General features: G+C 44.7%; 1 protein-coding gene across 1 annotated transcript in view; it reads left to right on the top strand.

Moving 5' to 3' along the window:
- The window catches only part of LOC137356755 (regulation of nuclear pre-mRNA domain-containing protein 2-like), a 68,797-nt gene extending 53,191 nt beyond the window's left edge, over window positions 1-15,606 (top strand). The window contains exons 7-11 of the mRNA XM_068022496.1: window positions 652-827; window positions 3,198-3,486; window positions 5,469-5,687; window positions 9,812-10,027; window positions 11,769-15,606. Coding sequence (XP_067878597.1) covers window positions 652-827; window positions 3,198-3,486; window positions 5,469-5,687; window positions 9,812-10,027; window positions 11,769-14,824 — 3,956 coding nt within the window. The 3' untranslated portion in view covers window positions 14,825-15,606. The remainder of the gene's footprint in view (window positions 1-651; window positions 828-3,197; window positions 3,487-5,468; window positions 5,688-9,811; window positions 10,028-11,768) is intronic.
- The last annotated feature ends 414 nt before the right edge of the window (window positions 15,607-16,020 follow it).

Raw genomic sequence — 16,020 nt, 5'->3', positions numbered from 1 at the left:
ATTTTCATATATAATGAGTTGTCTCCTGTGGCATTGCTCACTGTCAGGATACAGTGGGATGTGGTGGTACCCAGTGGCTGAAACCTGAAATTACATTGCCTTTGTGACCTTTTAAAGAATTTGGAGAATAGCACTTTACATCACCTCAGGACTTTCCAGAGTGATTCACAGTCAGCACAGTACTGCTGAAGTGAAGTCAGTTATAATGGTGTGAAACATGAAAAAAGGGTAATATATGCATGACTGAAAGTCATAATTGTAACTGCAGGTTGTGGACAATAAATGTGGCCTTTTGCAAGATTTTAGATCTAATTTATTTAGAATTGCATATATAATTACTTGGAATCTGTAAACTCTGCCTGAATTTCACTCGTGTTTTTTGGAATCATCTTGAATGCATCAATGAGATTTTATAACTCAATGTTTCGGCGGGAAAAGACCATTCGTCCATCTAGTCTACCCTTATGAACCGCCAGTTGGTTTCCTTACAGTAATTCTGGAATTATTAGCCCTGTATTTCCTTTTCTAAGAATAGTTCATCCAGTCCTTTTTCTTTTAACCTTGCTGTGATTCCCTGCTCCATGCCCCCCACTGGTAATTTGTATGGACCGGAACGCTCACTTGTAGGAATGCTTCATTCTCTCTTTGTAGATCGTGCTGGAGGCAAACGATTTTCCAAAGACTTTGAGGAATCCAGCTCTAAGTTGGAAGATTTCTGCGCTGAGCTCGAGAGGGAGGTGAAAAAGACTCCACCGCTGATCGAGGCTCTTGAGAATGCAGAGATATTTTACGAGGCTCAGTACAAGGAGGTGAAGATCGTAGCAAATGTAAGTGTCTTTACCTTACTTCAAACTCAAAGTTCTGTGTACTGCTAGGGAATTCCCTGTAAAAGCAAATTCCCTGAAACATGTCTAATTACCTCTTGAGGCCATTTACTGTCTGCTCCATTGTTCTTCCCTGGTAAATTATCCCACATCTCTATTACCCTTTATGCAAAAGTTAGTTCTGCCTTATTCCAGAGTTTCTTACATTTAAGACAAGCAAAATACTGCGGATGCTGGAAATTTGAAGGAAAAACAGAAAATATTCGGGTCTGGCAGCATCTTTGGAGAGAGAAATAGGTTATCGACCTGAAATATTAACTCTTTCATCAGAACCATGATAGGGTTCCCTTTGTCCTCACCTTCCACCCCACCAGCATCCATGTGCCACCATTTCCGCTATCACCAAACATATCTTCCCCTCCCCTCCCCTCCGCTACCCTTTCAGCATTCTGAAGGGACCATTCCCTCCACGGTACCCTGGTCCACTCCTCAGTCACCGTAAACACCCCTTCCCTTTCCATGCAAGTGCAGGAGATGCAACACCTGTCCTTTCACCTCTTCTCACCGTCCAAGACCCCAAACACTCCTTCCAGGTGAAACAGCAACATATGTGTGTACTTTCAATTTACTTTACTGTACTTGCTGCTCTCAGTGCAATCTGAGCTACAGTGAGGCGAACAAATGCAGACTGGGTGACCGCCAAGCTTCCGGTTGCTTGTCATTATAATTCTCCACCTTGCTTTCACGCTGGCTTCGCTCTGGTCCTCAGTCTCCTCCATTGTTCCAATGAAGCTCGAGGAACAGCACCTGATCTTTCAAGTAGGCACTTGATGGACTCATTTAATTTCTCTTGTCTTCTATCCTATCACAGACCTTCTCGTTTGTTCTTTTTCCCACCCTCTTCCCTTTCACTTGTTTACATTTTTAACTTTCCTCAGTTCTGATGAAAGGTCTGTGAACTGAAATATTAGCTGTGTTTCTCTCTCCACAGTTGCTGAGTGTTTCCAGCATTTTTTTTTCTTCCCCCAATATAGGGACTGATTTGTAACTTTTTCCCCTAATGTTCTCCACACCTTTGTGCTGTGTAGTGTGAACCCAAATAGCCCTATAGCACAATGCAAGGATCTGTCCTTCTAAAGTCAATATGTGTCTGCAGAGAGCACTTTGAACTGTACAGTAGGCACTAGTAATGCAGGTTTGTCACTGGGTTTGGGAACCTATCACACAGCATGAAAGCATTTAGCTTAAATACAATTTCTCCTACATTATGTTGATTCCAACAGTAACATAAGCTTAATGACATCACCAGTGTGTAGGTAACCTGCATTTTGTCATACATAAATGGTCTTTCCAGCCAGTGTACTAAAGATATTCATCTGTGGAAAATGGCCAGTATTATAGTTTGTAATTGGCATGCTACCTTTTCACGAGTAACCCAGGCAGGACTTTTTATTTATAATATAATATAATATAAAATAAAAACAAGAAATGCTGGAACCACTCAGCAGGTCTGGCAGCATCTGTGGAAAGAGAAGCAGAGTTAACGTTTCGGGTCAGTGACCCTTCTTCGGAACTGTTTATTTTATTGTAGAGAACCTTGGTTAGCTCACGCTTGGAATACTGTGTATAGTTCTGGTCGTCATATTATAAAATGATATAGAGGCGCTGGATAGGAAGCAAAGAAGATTTACTAAAGGTGATTCCAGAAATTCAAGGTTATACCTATCTGGATGAACAGGCTGAATCTCTTTTCTCTTGCAAAGAGAAGGCTGAGAGATGATTAGGTCTTCATAATTATGAAAGGCTTTGATAGAGTAGACACAAAGTGTATGTTTCTACTTGTGGGGAAGAGCAAAACTAGAGGCCCTCAATATAAGCTAAGAAATTAAATAGGAAATTCAGCAGAAACATCTTGACCCGGAGCGTGGTGAGAACATGAACACTCTGCCGCAGAGAATTGAGGCAAATAGCTTAGATGCATTTAAAGAGAAGCTGGATAAACACATGCGGGAGAAGGAAATCGAGAGTTGTGTTGATAGGGTGAGATGAGGAGGCTTGATTGGAGCAAAAACACCGGCATGGACTAGTTGGGCCAAATGGCCTGTTTCTGTGCTGTATATTCTATGTAATTCAGTGTATAATAAAAACAAAAAGTGCTGGAAATACTCAGCAGTTCTGGCAGCATCTGTGGAGAGAGAAGCAGAGTTAACGTTTCAGGTCAGTGACCTTTCATCAGAACTGGCAAAGGTTAGAAATGTAATAGGTTTTAAACAAATAAAGCAGGCTGGGGCAAGAGATAACAAAAGGGAAGGTGTAATTCTGTGTGTTTGATTTGTTTGATTTTATCACTGTTGCTATTGGCTATTATCTCAGGCGTACAAGACATTTGCCAACAGAGTCAACAACCTGAAGAAGAAGCTGGACCAACTGAAAACCACACTTCCAGATCCAGACGAGTCTCCCATTCCATCTCCCAGCATGGACGCTCCTTCGCCAACTGGTTCCGAGTCTCCCGTTCGGCCAGTAGAGGAGGTTGTTACGGAGTCAAAGAAGGTGGAGGAGAGTCCAGAGCCGCCAACGCCTGAGGCCTCTGGTGATAACTGTGACGTTGAGGACATGGAGCTTTCAGATGACGAAGCTATTGGAGCAGCAAACATCATAGGTATCAGGCTTGGAAATAGCGGAAAGTTGTGCTTCCTAATCAAAGAATCACAGCACAGAATCAGGCCATTCGACCCAGTTAGTCTGTGCTGGTGTATATACTCCTCCAATTCCATCTACCTTATCTCAGCTTTTCAGCATAGTTTTCCGTTCCCTTTTCTCTCCTATTCTTGTCTAGTGTCCTTCAAAAAACATCTAATCTATTTGCCTCAGCCACTTCTTGTGGTAGTGATTTCCATATACTGACCACTCCCTCAGTAAATTAGATTTCTCATGATCTCCCAATTGGATTTATTAGTAACTATCTGGTATTTATGGCCCCTTGGATTATGGTCTTGGATTCTCCCACAAGTGGAAACATTCTCTGCTCATCTTCTCTCTCCACCCCATTCATAATTTTAAAGACCTCTATTGGGCCATCTCCAAGTCTCTTTTCTCAAGGAAAAAGCCCCAACCTGTTCAATCTTTCTCAATAGCTGTAATATCTGAGTTCTGGCACCACCCTTGTAAATCTTTTTTTTTTGCACTTTCTCCAGTGCTTCTTATTTATTTTTATTTATTTAGAGATACAGCACTGAAACAGGCCCACCGGGTCTGTACCGACCAACAACCCCCCATTTATACTAACCCTGCAGTAATCCCATAATCCCTATCACCTACCTACACTAGGGGCAATTTACAATGGCCAATTTACCTATCAACCTGCAAGTCTTTGGCGGTGGGAGGAAACCGGAGCACCCGGAGAAAACCCACGCAGTTACAGGGAGAACTTGCAAACTCCGCACAGGCAGTACCCAGAATCTAACCCGGGTCCCTGGAACTGTGAGGCTGCAGTGCTAACCACTGCGCCACTGTGCCGCCCTGTGTTCTGTGTCCTTTTTATAGATGGAGACTAGGACTGTGCGCAGTAGCGCTGCCTGACCAGGGTCCTTCATAAGTTTAAAATAGCTACTATTGAATTCCATACCGCTTGAAATAAATCCCAGTGCTTTTTCAATATTTTGAATTGCTTTGCTGACCTACATTACTGATTTTTGTTGGCCTGCATCCCTAGATCATTTTATTCCATCATAAGTTGTGATTTTGTTTTTTATATGTTTCTTCAATTCAAACATAAGCTTCAATTTTCAGTGCAAAATGTTCCTTCTGTTACCTACACTAATTAACTGGTGGCGTTCGTCAATTCCATTAGCTTTAGTTCTTACTTAGACACCTTTTGATATAAGGTTGAGTTCCCTAGATCAGGAAACTCTCCGCTACCTCTACCTGAATGGATGTAGTTTGTGTATTGGCATAGAAACCATACCATTTGACAGTTGGAGAGATCACAGGCCTGGTTTCTGGCTTCCAGAAAGAGTCATTTGATAGAAATGAGAATCCTGGAATAGCGCGGGGCACAGAAGCTTCTCGTAGTGCTGTTACTGCTGCCCCCAACTAAGTCTGTTAACGCAGTACAAAGCAAGAATTTACTGGAATCGTTGCAGTGTTTGTGGCTCGGCACAACACCATGTGGTGTTTTCACCTACTAATCATTGGGGAACGATGTCAACTGTGCTTTCATGTGAACACTCGCGCTCATTGCTCAACAATTGGAATTCAGAAATCAAGCCACGGCTCTCCTGGTGATGCTGAATATATCCAATGAATAGCCGAGCATACAGACCATAAATTAATCTAACTGACCCATCAGCTGAGGCTGGTACACTTGGCTTCAGTGCCTGCGTGCTAGTGAGAGGGGGAAGTGAACAAGATTCTTACTCCTGATTGATCCTGGAAACTGAATATATTCAGAATTGGCAGGGGACGGAATTGGTTTTAATTGTGATGTCACATGACATCCTAACACTTAACAGGGCACATGAATGACATGAAAGCACCTAGAATGGGACAGGAGAAAATTAGCAGATAAATCAACTGTGGACCATTGGGGAAAGTGTGATTCCAATTTAGTAATTTTTTTTTCTTTTAATTGCTGCTCTTTAGCAGTAGAGAGTGAGGAGAAAAAGGAGGAGTCCAGTCCAAACACAGTGACCGCAGCAAGCATGAGCCCACAACCAGAAAAGGCATCTACCCCGGCAGAGACCACACAGGCAAAGAGCAACGCCGTAACACCGCCCCTGGCCCTTCCAAACCTGGCGAACATTGACTTGGGCAAAATCAGCTCCATCCTTAGCAGCCTGACATCAGCGATGAAGAACACAGGTGAGAAGTGTAGGAGCTTGCCAGAGTCAGTCTACACACACATTGCCGCAGCATCTGTTCAATGGGGTGGGTCAGAGGTATCTTTTTATTATCTTTTCATGCAAATAGGTATTGATAATTGAACTGAACAGGAAGACTACTACTGGATTCAAAAGGTGTCAGCCGGATTCAGTCGGTGGCACACTTGCATCTTTAAGCCCCGTTCCGGGACTTGAGCACATATTCTGAACTGACACTCCGGTACAGTAGTGAGTGAGTGCTGCATGGCATAAATGTACTTTGGGTAAGACATTAAATTGTGGCCCACATTGGCCTTTTCTGGTGGTTCAGGTGGCCGTTAAAGATGCCATGGCATTGTTTGAAGAAAAGCAGGGAGTTCTTGTGCCCTTTCTATCAATCCACCCTTGGTTAATGCCCCTAAAAATGGATCAGCTGGTTAGCATCTGGTTATTTGTGGGATCATGCTTTGTGAAAAATAGCAACTCTTCGAATATAAATTTTGATAGGTTTGAGAGCTGAGATATGGTGCGGCATAAATAGTCTTTTTTTGCATTTGGTTGTCAGGAATCGGGGAAGAGAAATCCTTCAGTTATTTGTCACAGTAAATGAAAAACATCCTTGAAATGGGTATTGTTGATCTACAGGAAATAGATGCCCTAATTTAGCACTAATCAGGTTGTCAGTCTCTGAGAGAGGGCACAGAAAGGATGATATGGGAAATTGTCACACCGTTGTGCTCTCTCCTGAACATAACATGAGGAATAGGAGCAGGAGTAGATCAGTTGGCCCCTTGAGCCTGCTCTGCCATTTAATACAATCATGGAGCTGCCACAACTCCACTTTCCTGCACGCTGTCCATATCCATTGATTCCCAGACAGACCAAAATTCTGTTTAGTTTAGTTTAGAGATATAGCACTGAAACAGGCCCTTCGGCCCACCGAGTCTGTGCCGACCATCAACCACCCATTTATACTAATCCTACACTAATTCCATATTCCTACCACATCCCCACCTGTCCCTATATTTCCCTACCACCTACCTATACTAGGGGCAATTGCTAATGGCCAATTTACCTATCAACCTGCAAGTCTTTGGCATGTGGGAGGAAACCGGAGCACCCGGAGAAAACCCACGCAGACACAGGGAGAACTTGCAAACTCCACACAGTACCCAGAATTGAACCCGGGTCACTGGAGCTGTGAGGCTGCGGTGCTAACCACTGCACCGCTGTGCCGCCCTGCACAGCTGAGTCACATTACTGGGGCAAAGTGGAGGGAGCTTTATTCTGTACTTAGTGTGGGCTGTACCTGATGGGAAAATGCTAAGCAATGTCACTGGATTCTTTTTTAGTTTGGAATTTTCTCCCCTCTTTCTCTTATTTGAAGTTGGATATAAAATGAAACCTGTGTCTTTACTTTCTGCCATGAGCGTGTTGGTGAAGCCCAGGCCTAACAAACCCTGAATAACAGCAAATCGTTCACTGGTGATTATGTGGGATGATCAGCATGGCAATTCATCACCTCAGAAATGTAGGAAGACACTGTGTACAGGCTAAGGCTGCTGTTAGGTATTCCAACACAAACTGGGTAGACTTTAGAAACCAAGACAGTGTCCATAATTCTTGCAGCTTTGTAACACAATCTCAGTAACGCAGACGTGGAATGATTTGTGACAGAGTTCCTATTCTTGCTAAAAAGAGGCTAGGTGAATAGAAGACTAAGATCCCGAGAAGGACCCTGGATTAGAAGAAGTCTCTTTGGCGATTTCCCTTAACAAAAGATGTCTGAGCAGGTATCCACCACAGTAATGATATGTTAATGATCCAGGGGAGAGAAAGAGCCCTCTGAAATAGTATTTGTTACAGGGCAATAAACCACTCCATGTAAGAGTATCAAAGAGTGTTTTATTTCCAATTTACTCCAGCTACAGATTGCCTGACTCTAGAGTTTATTTCAAATGGACTAAATACTTCTCTGTCAGAGTGAAATGTTCCTTTTATGAGCAATTTTGTTTCTTCAGTTCCGATATACAGGTTACCACGCTCCCTGGTGGCTGTTGGTGTACTGTTGAACCATTCAAGCTACAATGTCCCAGTATCCATTTTTGGTTAACTGATGTCAGCTCGGGTATAGCTGCCATTGACTCGGCGCTCAAGACCGTTGGTTCAAGCCCCACTCCAGACACTTGAACACGCAATTTAGGCTGACGCTTCAGTGAAGTACTGCGGGAGCACTGCATGGTCAGAGGTGTTGTCTTTTGGATGACGTGTTAAAGCAAGGCCCCATTTGCCCCCTCAGGTGACATAAACGATCCCATGGCACTGTTTTAAAGAAGAACAGTAGTGTTCTAGTGTCCTGGGCCAACATTTATTCCTCAACCAACGTGACCTAAAAAAGAGATATCTGGTTATTTGTCTTATTGATTTTTTTTGTGGGATCTTGCTATGCCCAAATTAGCTTCCGCTTTTCGCTGCATTACTGTTGTGATCACGCTTCAAAAGTACTTCATTGATTGTGAAGCGTTTTGGGAAGCTGTATGATCTTGAAAAGTGCCAATATATGTTCTTTCTGGCATAGGAAGGGGAAAAGATCAGTCAGGACTTCCATAGTGACCATAGCTGGGGAAGGGTGAGTGGGTTTAAGGTGAACCCAGGACTGGGCTTGGCCCTCCTGCCCCTCCAGGGTCAAAGGATACCCAGGTTCACACATGGAAAAATGGTCAAGTGAACGCGATAGTGGAGAGTGGTCAGCACCTGTCGCCCAGCAAGAATCAATGCCCTCAGAAGAGATGGAGTAAATGTGGAAGGTAGTGGCGGGGAGTGTTCCTAGGAAGCAGACAGCGTCAAGTTTGATTTCTAAGAGCCAAGTCTTTGAGAGTTGCTGTGCTTTTTAGGTTACCACCTATTGTTTGCAAGTGTTTACCCTTATGTCCTTTACAGGAATCTGATCAGTTAGTACCAATGGGAAGGAAGTGAGTCAGGATATAAATGAGTGTTTTTTCTTTTCTTGGCGACTTGAATTTGTTGTGAACGGATATGGATTGTACTGACTAAATCGTAGCTGACTGTCCAATTGTTAAAAACTTCTCTGACTGTAGATAGACTCTACAGTTTCTTGTCCTGTTATTGGCGGCGTAAGGTAGGTTGGATAAATCTCAAAGTTATTGCTGCACTTAGATCCAAAAATTAAAAAATGTGCCTAATTTTTCTTTCCAGTATTCTACAAAGTGAAGTCCATAAATCTAGCATTGCAGAACCAGACGAAAAATGCTAACATTCCAGGGCCGTGGGTCGGATTTCAGCCAAGTGTCATGTTGAGCATGTGAACTGTCTGTACTGTGTCCACTTGAACTGTAACACACACAGTTGCAGGTTTGAGTTTCCAAACATTGATTGTGTCTGGAGCTGTAAGGTGAAGTTTGGGGGAGTTGGGAGCAACTTGAGGGGATGAATTAAGATCATCACACAAGAAGCACAGTGCACAACTTTTCTTCCCCTTCTGTTAACACCAATGTGGTAATTAGTTACACCAGTGTGTGTTGCGTGAGCTGAGCTCAGCAGGCAGCAGTTGAGGAGCTACAACTGACCTTGGTGCTCCTGGGAGGTTGAGGATTGGGTGTTAATCAGGCAACATCACACTCCTAGTCACTATCCATTGACCTCTGCTGGAAAATACGATCGGGGAGGACAGGATCAGGCATCACCTTATGCCCCACCCCTTCTCCATAGTAATGTAACCCTTTTAAATTCACACATGACTGGCCCTATGGGTCATTTGCAGGAGGGCAACCAGCCTACTCTTGCCCCACTCAACAACTATCAGCAAATTTGGGTAGTGTCAACACAAGTATCCAAATTTAGGATAATGTTTTGCATGAGATGGCACCAGTTGAATTTTTTTTGAACTGTCTTGTAAAGGACTGAATTATACTGAAACTTTGTTTAACTATTTAAACTTTTGTTGCTGCGTCATGTTCATCTTCTCAAGGGCATTTAGGGATGGGCAATAAAAGCTGTCCTAGCCAGTGACGCCCACATCTCATGAAGGAATAATAAAAAACATGTTGCTCAGCTTACCTATTACTGAACTTGTCAGATTTTGCTTTTCTCTCCCTCTGTCTGCAGTCAGCCCAATGGTTGGTCAAACGCCTGTGCTTGCAGTAACATCAGCGGTTCCTTCTGGGGTGCAACTCAGTAGCGGTCTAAAGGGCCCCGTTCAGAAGCCTTCTGCAGTTCCTCCCAATCCTCTGGCAAGCATCCTGTCAAAAGTTGAATTAACTCCAGAGAGCATCCTGTCAGCACTCAGCAAGACACAGGGGCCCTCTGCTCCAGCTCTGCAAGGTAAAACTAGGGAACCATACAAAATCCATTTGAGCAGACCCTGATTCTCTTCCTGCGCCAGATGGTCCAGACTCGGCGCCTCTTGACACTTGAATCTCTGAGATTGGTAACTTCAAACCCAGGCCACCCTTAGATTGTCCCTCTAAAGCTGCAAATACACACCATCCAAGGGTCATTGCACCTTTTCCTATTTTTAACTCATTCTTTTCCAGGACCTCTCATCTGTTGGGCTCTTCAATTCCCACTGTCTACCTACAATCCGTGGGTTTTTAACACCCAAATTTGGTGTTAGCTAATTGCTATCTTTCTTTGATTTATTTTGCTGCTCCCTTATCCTTTTGAAACTCAGTGATCTCCTGCATAATGAGCCCTGGCCCTTTTTCTGCATTTCTCAGTTTAACAAAATAAATTACAGAATTAAATTGGCTGTATTGTAGCCTTTGAAATAATCCCTAGAATTGTGGTCAAAGGCTTTCAATTTAGTACTTCCCTAATCTGTCAAGATTTGCTTATTTACACTATAGTTCCAAGCTACTTGGAAGTGCTTTAGCTGCTCTTCTAATCAGTTCTGGTGCCTGTTGTCAACCATCCGCTAGATGGTGCAGCTCAGGATAGTGGAATCTTTTTAAATCCAACTGAAGAATAATCGCAGTATTCTCCTCTTGTGTGAGTGAGCCTCCTCAGCATAAGAAGTTGTCTGTTGGAGTCTGCAGCATATCTGTTCACCTGTTCCCCTTCAAATCCCACAAAAGCTTTGTTCCCACTTACCTTTGAAACTTCCTCCAGTCCTACATCATGTTTCTGTTACCTCCAGATGTGAGTAGTCCAATGTTCTCCTGGCCTGTTATCTTCCACCCTCCATAACGTTGAGCTCTTCCATAACTCGTGCCATTCTGTTCGCCTATCACCCCTGTGCTTGCTGACGTAGATTGGCTCCCAAACTACCGATGCCTCAAATTGAATATTCTCATCCTTGTACTCAAACCACTCCATGGCTTTGCCACTCCCTATCTTAACCTCTTCCAGGCCTGCAACCCTCTGAGAACTCTTCCATTTTGACCTCTTGTCTACCCCTGCCTCCCCTTGCCCAACCATTGGCTCTCTAGGCCCTAAGCGCTGGAATTTCCTCCCAAAACCCTTCCTCCTCACCACCTCCCTCTCCTCATTTAAGACACTCCTTAAAACCTATTGCTTTGACCAAGCTTTTGGTTACCTGTCCTAATATCAGCCCCTTTGACTTGGTGTCTATTTTTATTGTCTGATTCTGCTCCTGTGAAGCACCTTGAACATTGCACTGTGTTATAGACACCATATAAATGTATCCCTCATTCTTCTGACTTGACTCTGCTATGTATAAAGCCTTCCGCTGTCTCTTTCCACCCATCCTCCCATTGTTGGGGAAGCCATCAAAGCTTCCAAAACCACCTGACATCTTTTCCCATCTTCAAAGCTTTCAAGAACCTTCCCAACTCCCCCTTAGAATCTGGCCTCTCCCCTTTTTATGAAGCACTTTGGGCTGGTTTTGCTATGGTAAGGTAAAGGTACTGTATAAGTGCAAGTTTTTGAGATGAACAGCAAAAAAGTAACAAAGGGCAATTAAAGTGTCATTTTTTTTTTAACATAATTTTAACCTGTTGCCTGTTATTTTTTCTGGAGCCAGAGTGAAATGTTTAAAAATAATTTATAGGTCTACAAAAAAAATGAATTGAAATACTTTTTTTTTTGTCTCCTCTGATATTAGGTCTTTCGTCGTTGCTTCAGAGTGTGACAGGAAATACTTCTGCCCCATCCAGCAGTGCAACTTCAAACATTTCTACCCCAGCAGTGACGAACGTCACCAGTCCAATAGACAAAAATGTTCCCATTATTAATGCCAGCACTCAGTCTTTGATCCAAGGGCTTATTGGTTGCTCTCCAAATTCACCTGCATCAGAAGTTTCCTCTGGTTCTTCAGTGAACTCAGCCCCAGTAAACCATAGTCCTGCTCTGTCCAACACAAGCCTGAAGGCACCAGCCAACACTACAGTGCTCGAAAGCTCCCTTCGCAGTACCACCTCTGGATCAAGGGAAAGCTTGACCAGTCAGAAGGCGTCCACTGAGGCAGTCACAGCTGAAACAGAGGCAGAGCCATCCTCACCATCAAGTTTGGAGTTGAAAATTCACAACTTTCTGAAGGTTAATCCAGGATTTAAGGCTTTAGATCTTAATATCCCTCTTCTGAGCAATTTGGGCTCCAGTGACTCTAAGAGTCTCCTGCAGCCATCAGAAGGAAATCGTAATCCCAGCAGTACTATACTAGACAACCAGGATGGCACGCCAGTCAGAGATGAGCGAGGTGGAACTCCGACCCAGGATGAAATAATGGACAAACCAGCAACCACAGGCACAATTGATCCAATGTCCTTACTGTCTAAGCTAATCAGCCCACCATCCTCTTCAACCAGCAGCACAATCTCCCCCCCACTTTCACTCCCACAAAACAGAGATTCTGGTTACTCAGAGATTTCCAATACAGTGCCTTCTTACCAAAGCGACGCTTCATACAACCGTGGAAGGGGTCCATTTCCTTCCTCCTTCAAATCCTCAGAGATGTGGGAAGAATCTTCTCCCCACAGAGATTCCCCTGAAGAACAATTTTATCCAGGTGAATCCTGCACCGACTTTGACTACGCTGGACCACCTCCTTCCTCCGTTTCCAATTTGATGAAGCAGCCCCCGAAATCGATTCTCAAATCAAATAAACCAGATCAGATACAGAGTCCCAATGAATACCAGTCCATTTCCACCAGTTACAGTCGGCTAAAGTCTGTGTTCTCCAAGCCCATGAAATCCATCCTTAAAAAGCAGGAAGCTTATGGCAGTAGGTCAAATAGTAGCAGAGGGTATGGGGATGATCAGGGAGTTGAGCATGAGAACCTGCCTTCACCTGGTCAAAACAATCAGTTCTTCCGCTCAGAGTCTAATAACATCATATTACAGCCCTCTTACTCAGATTTATCTCACACAGGGCAACTTCAGAAAGTATTTTCTGACTCTCTGTGTTCTGTCCCTTCCCGACAGCCTTCCTCATCACAAAGTGCTGCACCTGTTTCTTTTAGCCGCACATCTGTCACCAGCATAGAAAAAGCTGTATCGCTAGGCTCTCCTGTCTCTGCCACTTCAACCATAGAGTTTAAAAACATGTTAAAAAATGCCTCTCGTAGACCTACTGATGACAAACCTTTAGAAAGCCCCATTAGTCCTGCTCCAACAGGAGGCATGAGTGAGAAAGGGAACCTATCAGTTTTTGGACAATCTGGGATTGCGGAGAATGCGGATGAAGAACAGCATTGTATAGAGACTCGTATATCTACATCCGATTTAACTGAGAGCATAGAGGAAAAAGGAGCCCCCATAGAGACACTAGGTTCCAGCACCCCATCAGCTGGGAGGCTGATGTTTGGGGAACCCATTCAGACCCTGGACTCCAGCCGAGGGTCAGGCAGAGGCAATGGGAGAGGGGGGTCTAGGAGCAGTTGGTTTGAGCAGAGTGAAAGCATTTCAGACTTTGAAGATGAATCATCCTCTATTGATGTTTCTGAGATGAATCAAGGTGTTCCTCCCAGTTTTAGAAACCAGTTTGAAGAGCACAGACTCCAGTTCCCAGACACTTCAAGTAGCTTTAGATCCAACAGCTTTAACACCCCCTTTGAAAGGCAGACTCAACAGATTGGACTTCCTCCTGGTTCGCTGCACGATCATATTGGGCCACCCCCTGTTCCAACCCGAGACCACATTGGTCACCCACCCGGTCCTCCTCCAGATCACGTACTTGCCCCATGCCCCCCACAAGATCACATCGGACCTCCTCCTGTTCCCTTGCGGGATATTGGACTTCCACCTGTACCCCCACGAGATCACATAGGTCTACCGCCAGGTCCGCCTCCTGTTTCTCACGACCATTTAGGCCCTCCTGTTCCACCACAGGACCATATGGGTGTCTCATCAGGCTCTCTAAGAGACCATGGTTCATTCCCTGGTCCTCCTCAAGACCACAGTGGTCCACCTCCTGGTTCTACCCATGAGCAGATTGGGCCACCACGGGATCACGTTGGACCACCACCACCCCCACCTGGAACCCCAGTTGACCACATTGGGCCACCCTCTGGGCCTCCGCCTGACCGCTTTGGTCCTGGTCTACCACCTGGTCCCCCTCCAAGGGATCACCTAGGTCCCCCACCACTGGATCATCTTGGACCTCCTCCTGGTCCCCCTGTGCCACCTCCTGGCCCTCCTCCACGGGATCACCTTGGTCCACCTCCTGGTCCCCCTCCTATTCCCCCTCCTGGTCCTCCTCCTGGTCCTCCTCCACGGGATGTTCTTGGACCACCTCCTGGCACCCTTCCACAGGATCACCTCGTCCCACCTCCCGGCCCTCCTCCAAGGGATCAGCTTGGCCCACCTCCTGTCCATCCTCCACAGGATGTGCTTGGTCCTTTACCTGGATCTCCAAGAGACCTCCTTGGCCCATTAGCTGGACCCCCAAGAGAGCTCCTTGGCTTACTCCCATGTCCTCCAAGAGACTTCCTTGGTTTACCCAGTAGGCCTCCAATGCAAAGGTCGCCAAGAGATTACTATGGGCACTCCTATACCCCCCAGCGAGACTACAGTGGTCCTGGTAGATTCTTTCAGAGAGACTTCAGAGGGTCCTTCAGGCCTCGAGAATCTTTTCAAAGTGGAAAACGACCTGGCCTGCCATTTGGAAGCCCTCCTTATTCCACCGCTCCTAAACGACCATATATGCCGCCTCGGTACTGAAAAGGAGAAACTGTAGACAAACATGAATGTTCTGTATTGGGAGTTATTTGAAACTTCATCTCTGACCCTTGCTCACTGAGCAACTCTGTGGTCGTAGCAGCAGAAGTTCAGCATGGTGCTTATAGGTCATTGACATGTCTTTTGTGTCCTAGTCTGTTCTCCCTCTTGGTTCCTCTCCCATTCTTCCATCTGCCCTTTCCAAAGCAGACCTGCTGTGCTAGGTCAAAGGTATATGTAAGGTTAACTTTTCACTACAGTGTCATTACAAACTACTGCACAAGTTTCCATCAAAAGTGCTTTGAAACTTCAGTGAAGCATTGAAATCTTACTTGGAGCTAGACAACCATCTACTTTTACACAAAGTAAAAACTTTTATATTGATGCAAAAATCGACAAATACAGTCTTAAGATGCTGTAGCTTCTCTCCAGACCCTTTGCTATTTTGTGTTTTGTTGTTTTTAATTACAGTTTTACTTTTGTACCAGTTGTGGAGGAAAAAATGTGGTTAAACACAAATGGCAAATGTCTCTGTCGTCATTGAAAGTGTTTGCGAAAATGCCCCCTAATTACTGCTGTATAGTCACGTTTCATTGCCAGACTTCTAAAAACCTGACATCACACTGTTTTTGGTTTGTGTGATGATCGCCATCCACTTGTAGAGGGTCGCATGTTGCTTGCATCAGACGACTTCAGCGGGCATGTGTGGCCAGGGAGGTGTTAACGTTTACAATCCATTGCCTACACAGTGGGGGATTGTTCCTTGTGCCAATACTCTTTTTTTTTTTAAATAAAATACATGGATGTGTGCAGCTTCAGCTACTTAGCTGAATATTGAAATCAGTCCTTGGGTGGATTGTATGATTCTTTGATGTAGGAAGTTTTTTTTAAAAAAAATGTAAGCTTCCCCTGCTTCTCCCACGCCATTTTAATTTTTTCTCCACAGCACCTCCTTCAGCCACAAGGATGGAGCGTCTTCCCCTTGGCAATACCAGTGCTGCTCGTTAAGAGGCCAAGGAGAAGGCAGGCAAGCTTATGGTTCAATGAGAGGTGCACTGTCCTCTTTGTCCTTCCCAGAAGTGGGAATGGTGGAAGATGCTCCATCTAGTAACCTGGCTGAGAACCTAACGAGACTCCCAGCAATCAAGGCAAGAAGATTAAAAGCATAGTGGGCAGGACTGGAACCTGTGGACTGTTAC

Source organism: Heterodontus francisci, chromosome 46, assembly GCF_036365525.1.
Source record: "Heterodontus francisci isolate sHetFra1 chromosome 46, sHetFra1.hap1, whole genome shotgun sequence".
Taxonomy (NCBI): Eukaryota; Metazoa; Chordata; class Chondrichthyes; order Heterodontiformes; family Heterodontidae; genus Heterodontus; species Heterodontus francisci.
This window is presented reverse-complemented; position numbering and strand designations above follow the sequence as displayed.